We start from the raw sequence: 9,539 nt of genomic DNA, 5'->3' as shown, positions 1-9,539 counted from the left end.
CTTTAAACTTGGAGTGAAGTGTAACTTTAATACGTATAGAAAGTCTGACTATGTACAAGAGAAGGTAAAGTTTTCAATTCTCATATTATCAGAAACATCATAAAGAAAGCTAGATTTATAACACACTTCTATTCCTATGTGCATCTGAAGTATGTACAGTAAAACACCAACACAGCTTTCATGTGTTAATAGGGGGAAGTGCAAGCAATCTCTATAAAGCCAAAATTAGGCTAAAAAACCTGCAAACAGTTGATTTCATCCTTGCAAGTTCTCAAAGAAAAATTCCATCAGTTTAAAAATCAAAAGACGTTAAACTCACTGAAAAATTAAGCTGGGTTCTTTTCATTTAATCTGGGAATACTGCAACATCAAGTATTTACTGTTTTTACAAAAAAAAAAAAAAGAAACAAAATTGGCAGCTCCATTTTTACAGTATTTATATAGGAAAGTTTTAAGAGTGGAGAATTGTGACAAAACATTCCAAATGGATGACCTAAAATGGAGCAAGGGATACTGTCCTTCAGCACATTTCCCCACCAAATATAAAGAAATTTATTATTAGAATATTAGCTGTGTGTGGAAAGAGGGGAAAAACAGATATGTTGTCCCAGTCTGTTGACAAGGACAAAAAGGCTCTGACTAGGTCACCATCTTCATTTCTGGATAAATCTCGTATTGAAGAATTCTCAAATGCTTAAAATGGTGGTCTTTTCAGCTACCCATCCTAAGAAGTCAAGTACAAGCATGCAAGTAAATTCACAGGCACAGAGGATCCATGTTAAAAACAGTTAAGGTAGCTGTGATGCAACACCAACAATTTGAATGGCCCTGACACACTCAAAATATTATCTTAATTATTCAACGAAATCCTGAAGCAAACTCTTGCTAGTCTTGGTATACTGCTAAACACTAAAGTAGCATGTTTTTTCCATGGTTTTAGCTTAGCTCAAAAGAATTTTTACACTATTAAGTAAGAAAAAAATTAAAGTATTTCCCCTTTTTAAATTTACACAGACGTTTAATTAGCTTTATTTACAGAGCAGGGATTTTTTTCAGTCTCCAATGGTGCCTAGATAACATCATTAGGCAAGAATGCCAGTTTAAAAGAAATCTATGCAGAATCCTAAAAATAACAGATGTTGATGCTCCTCCAAGAAGGGGCAAGCTTGACTATATCAGCATCTCTCTTTATGTTTCAGTTACTCAGAAGCAATTCTGTTGCAGTCTCTACATCCCATGATTTTGAAGACAAGGCCACTATTACCGCATTCTGTAGAAAAGAAAAGGGGACAAAATAAAATCTCAAGGAAATATTGTTAAAATACGGTATCACTCACTGTCTTTATATTAAAGAAACCACACCTTGTTTTTTCATTTTTAAGTTACCCTGCACTTGTAGTGCATTAAAAACTCTAAAACCAATGGCTAGAGCTTTGGTGGCTCAGAAGTAAAGAATCCGCCTGCCAATGCAGAAGACACAGGTTTGATTCCTGGTCGGGGAAGATCCCACATGCAGTGAAGCAACTGAGCCCACGTGCCACCATTACTGAACCTGTGCTCTACAACTCAGGAGTCACAACGACATGTGCCACAACAAGAGAAGCCATCACAATAAGCAGCCCGCATGCCACAACTAGGGAGTGGCCCCAGCTCGCCATAACTAGAGCAAAAGCCCAAGCAACAGTGGAGACCCAGCACAGCCAAAAATAAGCAAATAAAATTACTTTTTAAAATAAAAAATTAATGACTGGAACCAGCCAAAGTAAAAAAAAAAATCACTAGTTTTAATAACAAAGTTTGCTTATCAAAATTAGATTTAGAGTACCACTGAACCATTTTTGTCAGCCAAGGATTTGCAACAATAATTTAACAAATAAATAAAAACCAACATGCCTGTATGTACTTACCCTATCAAAGCCCATAGCACATAGGTTTTCTATTTTTTTGGTGTACTCTGGACTAGAAACTGGTGCTCCAGCATACACATGTGCCCAAAGTCGAGCTGTCTGTTTGAACATTTCAGGATTTTGTTTGTACTATATGGAGGAAAAATTGTTTGATATGACAATGCAGTTATAGTATTCAAAATAGGAACTCATCTCTTAACTGCCTAAAAACCTGATTTTTCTAAATAAATATAGATTAGATTTGTTAAATGTGACTGATTCACTTTCCATAGCAAACTATGTCACTGAAGAAAAGACTGTTTAACGTGAACTTGCAATTCACAAGTTGCACTGATGAAAGAAAAACAAAGATATAATATTTATCAACTTTAATCTCCAATTTCAACAAAGGAGTAGAAAACTAACAATAAACGGAGTTATTAGAGATGCCTCTAATCATCGTGCAGTGGGAAACATTACACAGATAAACAGAATTACTAGCTTCTAAAATTAAGTGGACAGTAACTAATAAATGTGACCAATTTTTGTATTAATCACAGCTTGGGCTAGAATACAAACAGAGTTGGCTGTTTTGTTAAGAGTCGTATTACTGTAGTGATTTAAGGAAACCCCTTGTGCAGTCCTAACTTATAGCACATGTTTTAAGGTGATTATGAACTCATGACAGAGCACTTTTTAAAATGTAAGATTCTTCATATGCATTGGAAGAGGTAAATTTATTCTCAAGTATTCTGAGAATACCATTACTTAATAAAGCAAATTATAAATTTAAAATAGTAAATTCACTTTACTATTTCTTAAGATGTTTTATACACACTGCGTATTTCTATACATTAAAATAATAAATCTAGTTTCTACCATTATTAACAAGGAAATAAGTGAGAAGACCCAACAGAGTCAAAAGAAAAACTGAGTCCAATCTCAACCTCTGAGGCTCAGAAGTCAACAGGAAATCAAAGCTGAGGCCCAAGCCATGCTTCTATCAAAACTGAAATCAATAGGACATATATAACATGTTAAACCATAATTCTAAACACTCTACGGCAAATAATAGTAGGACATATTAACAAGAATATACATAAAATAAGGAGTGAACAGTTTTTCAAAGGAAAGGAAGAAGTTTGCAAGAGAAAAAGTTTTCTTAGGCAGGAGGCATGACAGACTAGGTGAAATGACATGTAGGAATGATCATCTTGAATAGCGTGAGTTTGAGGAACAGTAAGAATTTAGAACTGTGGTGTTGGAGAAGACTCTTGAGAGTCCCTTGGACTGCAAGGAGATCCAACCAGTCCATCCTAAAGGAGATCAGTCCTGGGTGTTCATTGGAAGGAATGATGCTAAAGCTAAAACTCCAATACTTTGGTCACCTGATGAGAAGAGCTGACTCTTTGGAAAAGACCCTGATCCTAGGAAAGACTGAGGGCAGGAGAAGGGGACAACAAAGGATGAGATGGTTGGATGGCATCATCAACTCAATGGACATGGGTTTGGGTGGACTCTGGGAGTTACTGATGGACAGGGAGGCCTGGCATGCTGCTGTTCATGGGGTTGCAAAGAGTCGGACATGACTGAGCGACCGAACTGAACTGAAGAATTTAGGAGTTAGTTCAAATCATGGAGGAACTTTTCAAACTAAATAATTTGGATTTACCAAGCAGGTGACAGCAGAGGTATTAATAGGTTTTTAATAGTAAAACGAAATAGGATTTGAACTTTATAAAGCTAACTGCTATCAGTGTAGAAGGTAAAGAGAAGAGGCTGAGGTAGGAAATTCCATCAGAGCAGTCAAGTGAGAATTTTTAAATATGTGAACTAAAGCAGTTAGAGAAGTATTATGACAGAGATACTGAGATATGAGAGAAAAAGAGACACAGAGAAGTACTCCGTATCTGTGACTTGGATATATAAACAAGCTGTCTATAGAAGGATGGACAGGTTCACAGGGTTTAAGAGTCTGCCTTCAGTTATGGGAATGTTGTACTAAGGTACCCATGGGATATTCATATAGAGCTCTCTGGTTCCAAACACGTTTTTGGGTTTAGGAGAAAGGTCAAGCCTGACTATTGTTATCAACATACAGGTGACAACATCAGTGTGGATATGATCATCCAAATGAGCGTATAAAACAGAAAGTAAAAGAAAAGATGTAGTAAGAACTGAGGAAGTGTATTTAAAAGGGAGGAGAGGGAATTCCCTGGCAGCTCAATGATTAGGACTCCACACTTCCACTGCAGGGGCGAGGGTTCCATTCCTGGTTGGGGAACTAAAATTTTAGAGGGCGGGCAACATGGCCAAAAAAAAGGGGGCGAGGGAGTAATGGTAGGAACTAAGAGGGAACAACTACAACTACAAAGATAGGAAGAGAAGTCAAGAGATGAAAAAAACTTCTGGGTTAAAAAAAAAAAATCCTACAAGGCTCAATAAATCCTAATGGTTTAGAGAGTAGGAGCTGGCAAACTTTCTTACAATAATTATTCAGGCTTTCAGACCGTGTGGTCCCTGTCATAATTATTCAATTCTGCCACCTTCTGCTGTAAACAAATGGGGGTGTTCCAATAAAACGTTATTTACACACCAGTCTGGTTGTAATTTGCTAACCTCTGCCTTGGAAATCAAAGATCAGAACTGAAAAATATTGATTCCATTTGGCAACTACAAGGTCCTAGATAACTTTCACCATGCCACGTCAGTGCCACAGCTGGAGCTGATTAACAGTATCATCAGGGAAAGATCATCACGGAATTAAAAGACAAATGGACACACATGAAGTAAACTGTTAATCATAGAATCAAGACAGTAGGCAGATAAATGGGTGTTCACTGTGTAATTCTTAAAAACGGCACATTAGGAAAAAGCAACTGACTGTACTGGGTTTATTTAATACACCCAATTAAACTACTATGTTAAAAAAAATCACTAAATTAGGTTTTCACTATTATATGTAATATAATAATCTCACAGCAAGAAAGGAAACCATTTCCAGATTTAGTTTCAATAGACATATGCTTATGTCCTAACATTGCAAACCACGAGGTAAGGAAGTCTTTCAAAAGGAACCATCTTACCTGATTCGCCACCACTGCATCTTGTGGGTCGTCTGGTTCTGCAGCTGCCAGCAGAGCTTGTAATGACAACAATACCGTGCGCAGAGTCATTGCTGCCGCCCTAAAATTCAAAACCGGCAGATACCCCAGTTGAAAACAGTTTGCATGACAAAGTAGATGTTTTCTGAATAAATATGGAAACTACTGGAGCTAAAAAAGACTTTTATCTCAATCATATAATTAAGTCTTAGAAATGTATAATTATATATCTGCCTACCATACATATATATTTTTAAAAACAATATATATAATATACAAATATATATATTTTAAAACAAGTAAATCTTTTCATTTCTTAAGATAACTCAAATTGCCTTAGCTTCCCCCCTGCCCCCATTACTGTTGCCAACATTCTGGTCAGCTTTATCTACTGACTTAACTTTCTATCCATTTCTCTAGACATAAACTTAAAGGGACAAAGTAACATGTGAAACTTCCTTTCTGTGTAACTCTAAAAACAAGATACCATCAAGCAAATATCCTTTACTTTCAAGAAAGTATAAAATTACTTGGAGGGCATTATGCTTAAGTGATATGTCACACACAAAAAATATAGTAACATTTAAATGTGTAATCTAAAAAATAAAACAAACTAGTGCCTATAACAAAAAAGTAAACACTAGTGGTTAGCAGTGGGAGAGAGGAGAAGGGAGGGGCAATATAGGAGTAGGGATGCGTTAGGGTTAGTTATTCAGTTGTGTCTGACTCTTTGTGACCCCATAAACTGCAGCCCAGTAGGCTCCTCTGTCCATGGAATTCTCCAGGCAAGAATACTGGAATTAGTAGTCATACCCTTCTGCAGGGTATCTTCCTGACGCCAGGATTAAACCTGGTCTCCTGCACTGCACAATACTTGATCATCTGAGCCACCAGGGAAGCCCAGGGATGTAAGAAGTACAAATTATTAAGTATAAAATAAGCTGCATGGATAAATAGTACAACAAATTCCACGGACAGAGGAGCCTGGCAGGCTAAAGTCCATGGGGTTGCAAAGCATTGGGCACAACTAAGCACTCAACAGTAACATAGCCAATCTTTTATAACTACAAATGGAATACAACCTTTAAAACTTGAAAATCACTATACTGTACACCAGTAACTTAGCAACTACCATAAAAAATTTTTAATGAAGAATGAAGGAAAATAAATCACTCCATAACATTCTGAAAAAAGAAAACATTTTGCTTAATATTCATGCTTCTAAATGTTTATAAAGCAAATATTTATCTAGAAAATGCTGCCTACCTAACTAGTAAGGATTCTGAGCATTTCTGTTAAAAAATTATTTGACCAGTTACTATAAAAATATTTATGAATACAACAGTGAAATAACATAATAGTGAACTATTTTAAATGTAGATTATTAAACATGTCCATTTTCACACGTTCAGTTCAGTTGCTCAGTTCAGTGTCTGACTCTTTGTGACCCCATGAATCGCAGCACGCCAGGCCTCCCTGTCCATCACCAATTCCCGGAGTCTACCCAAATCCATGTCCATCGAGTCGGTGATGCCATCCAGCCATCTCATCTTCTGTCGTCCCCTTCTCCTCCTGCCCTGAATCCTTCCCAGCATTAGGGTCTTTTCCAATGAGTCAACTCTTTGCATGAGGTGGCCTAAGTATTGGAGTTTCAGCTTCAACATCAGTCCTCCCAAAGAACACCCAGGACTGATCTCCTTTAAGATGGACTGGTTGGATCTCCTTGCAGTACAAGGGACTCTCAAGAGTCTTCTCCAACACCACAGTTCAAAAGCATCAATTCTTTGGCGCTCAGCTTTCTTCATAGTCCAACTCTCACATCCATACATGACTACTGGAAAAACCATTGCCTTGACTAGATGGACTTTGTTGGCAAAGTAATGTCTCTGCTTTTCAATATGCTATTTAGGTTGGTCACAACTTTCCTTCCAAGGAGTAAGCGTCTTTTTTTTTTTGGAGTAAGCATCTTTTAATTTCATGGCTGCAATCACCATCTGCAGTGATTTTGGAGCCCCCAAAAATAAAGTTTGACACAGATAATTCCAAACCAGTCTTTTTCAACTGGGTTCCCCATTTTAATAAGAGAAGAGAGAAAATTAAGTATTGTCTCGATTTCCCTAAGAATGGTTATCTAAATAGTACCGTCTCATGCTTAGGAAAGTTAATTTATAATCAGCAACAAATTTCTTGATGAACTGTGTCTCATACAGTTTCTTCAAACAGTAGCGTCAGTATCACCTGGGAACTTGTAAGAAATGAAAATTCTTAGCCTCATCCCAGATCTACTGAATTAGAACGTCTTGGGTGGTTTAACAGATATTCCAAGTGATTCTGATGTAAGTTAATTTCTGAGAAATACTGCTCCAGTGCATACAACTTAAAGCTAATTGAGAAAGGCTGTTCTAAACTGAAATAAAATCAGTGCCACAAACATAGGACTATATTTTATCTATTAGAGAAAAATTATAATACAAATAGTTTTTTATCTAAATGCTGTTAGAACTGTCATTTATATTAAACTCCATAAAATGCAAATTAATCTGTAGTGATAGCAGATAAGTGGTTGCTGGGAGATGGGGGAGCAGGAAGTCTGGAAGAAGCAATTACAAAGGAACCCACTAGAAAACTCTGGAGTATGTTGATTGTGTTCACTATCTTGATTTGTGAGTTTCATGGATGTATATGTGTCTAAACTTATCAAACTGTATATTTTTAATGTGTGTAATTTAAGGTCAATTAAACTTCAATAAAGTTTTTGAAAGTTGTGTTTTAAAAACCCCTACCTTGCCTTGTATCCCATATAAAAACAGAACTATGCTCAGTATCTTGTAATGATCTACAATGGAAAAGAATCAGAAAAAGAATATGTGTGTACAACTGAATCACTTCACATGTGAAATTAACAACATGTTAACCATTCTTCAATTTTTGAAAAATCAGAAAAAAAAAAGAAAAAAATCAGTTCAAAATGGATCAAAGTCCTAAACCTAAAACTATTTTTGGCTACTGTGCCTGGCTTGTGGGATCTTAATTCCCCAACCGGGGATCAAACCCCACAGCCTGCAGTAAAAACAGTGAGTTCTGACTAGTGGACTGCCAGGGAATTCCCAAGACTAAAACTTCTTATAAAACTCTTAGAAGTTGAAACTAGGGTGAAAGCTCCATGACAGTGCAGCATGCCATGACTTCCAGCATATCAAAGGACAGGCAGAAGCACAGTTAACAGAGTAAAAACTAGAAAAATCGGCCTACAACTGTATCAAAATTAAGAACTCCTATGTAAAGAAAAAAAAGTTTTAATATAAATCTTCCTATGCAGTGAGTATAATCAATAGTGAAAGGCAACTCACACAATGGGGAGAAAATATTTACAAAATCATACATCTGACAAGGGAATTACATACAAGAACTATATATACAACTATGTAAGAATTATATATATGTATATATAAGAACTCCTACAACTTGTTAACAACAAAAAAAATAAACTTCACAGACTACCTTATATCCATTTGGCTGGCTTTATTAAAAAATAGAAAATAACATTTGTTGGCAAGGATGTGGAGCAATTGGAATCCTGTACATTGTTGGTGGGAATGCAAAGGGACAGTTTGTTCTGAAAACTGAAGGAAAATCTAGAGTTGTAACTGGGTTTAATTCATAACAATCTCGATGAGAAAAGTCTTAAGTCTCCTGTATGCTTGAAAACTTTCATAATAAATGTTGGAGAGGTATTCATAAACCATTAAGAATTAATTGGTTTAAAAAGAAATTTAAATGCAAAGTTCTTACAAGTTGAACACAAAATCAATGTAAACAACAATTTTTTCAAAATTAGTTGTAACACAATTAACATTAAAACAAAACTTATTCTTCTGGCCCTAAATACAATAGAAACTATAACATCTTTGATGGTATAAAGATATGTGTACATTTTTTGCCTGCTCTACATGAAATTTTGAATCTAAACTTGGCAATGTGAAAAAAAAGACAACTAAACATACAATCTTCAGTTTTCATTTATTTTTCTTTTCACAAAGTACTGATTAAATTCATACTACTAAAAATAAATAAATAAATTCATACTACTGATAACTTCGAGATTTTTAGCATACAATGTGTAACATTAGCATAAATCTATTAAAAACAAATCCTAACAGCCAAGAAGGAGTATGAGATTTCGAAATGTGTTAGCTAATTTTAATCAGCGGATATTAGTGAGCTGAAACTCCAATACTTTGGTCACCTGATGCAAAGAACTGATTCACTGCAAAAGACCAGATGCTGGGAAAGACTGAAGGCAGAAGTAGGGGATGACAGAGGATGAGATGGTTGAATGGCATCACTGACTCAATGGACATGAGTTTGAGCAAGCTTTGGGAATTGGTGATGGACAGGGAAGCCTGGTGTGCTGCAGTCCATGGGGTCGAAAAGAGTCAGACACGCTGAGCAAATGAACTGATGACTGATGACTGAGTACTTTATAAACTATCTTCAGTAAATTAACTTTGCTCAGATCTCAAACTTGAATAAGCACAGTTAATATGGC

General features: G+C 36.0%; 1 protein-coding gene across 1 annotated transcript in view; it reads right to left on the bottom strand.

Annotated features, from left to right (window-relative positions):
• Nucleotides 1,196-9,539, bottom strand: part of UBE2K (ubiquitin conjugating enzyme E2 K) — a 68,898-nt gene continuing 60,554 nt past the window's right edge. Inside the window, exons 5-7 of the mRNA NM_001285657.1 lie at nucleotides 4,973-5,072; nucleotides 1,908-2,036; nucleotides 1,196-1,270 (exon numbers count right to left, since the gene is read on the bottom strand). Of these exons, the coding sequence (NP_001272586.1) occupies nucleotides 1,196-1,270; nucleotides 1,908-2,036; nucleotides 4,973-5,072 (304 nt within the window). The remainder of the gene's footprint in view (nucleotides 1,271-1,907; nucleotides 2,037-4,972; nucleotides 5,073-9,539) is intronic.

Source organism: Capra hircus, chromosome 6, assembly GCF_001704415.2.
Source record: "Capra hircus breed San Clemente chromosome 6, ASM170441v1, whole genome shotgun sequence".
In the NCBI taxonomy this organism is placed as follows: Eukaryota; Metazoa; Chordata; class Mammalia; order Artiodactyla; family Bovidae; genus Capra; species Capra hircus.
Note: the sequence above shows the minus strand (reverse complement) of the source record. Positions and strands in the feature narration are given on the sequence as shown.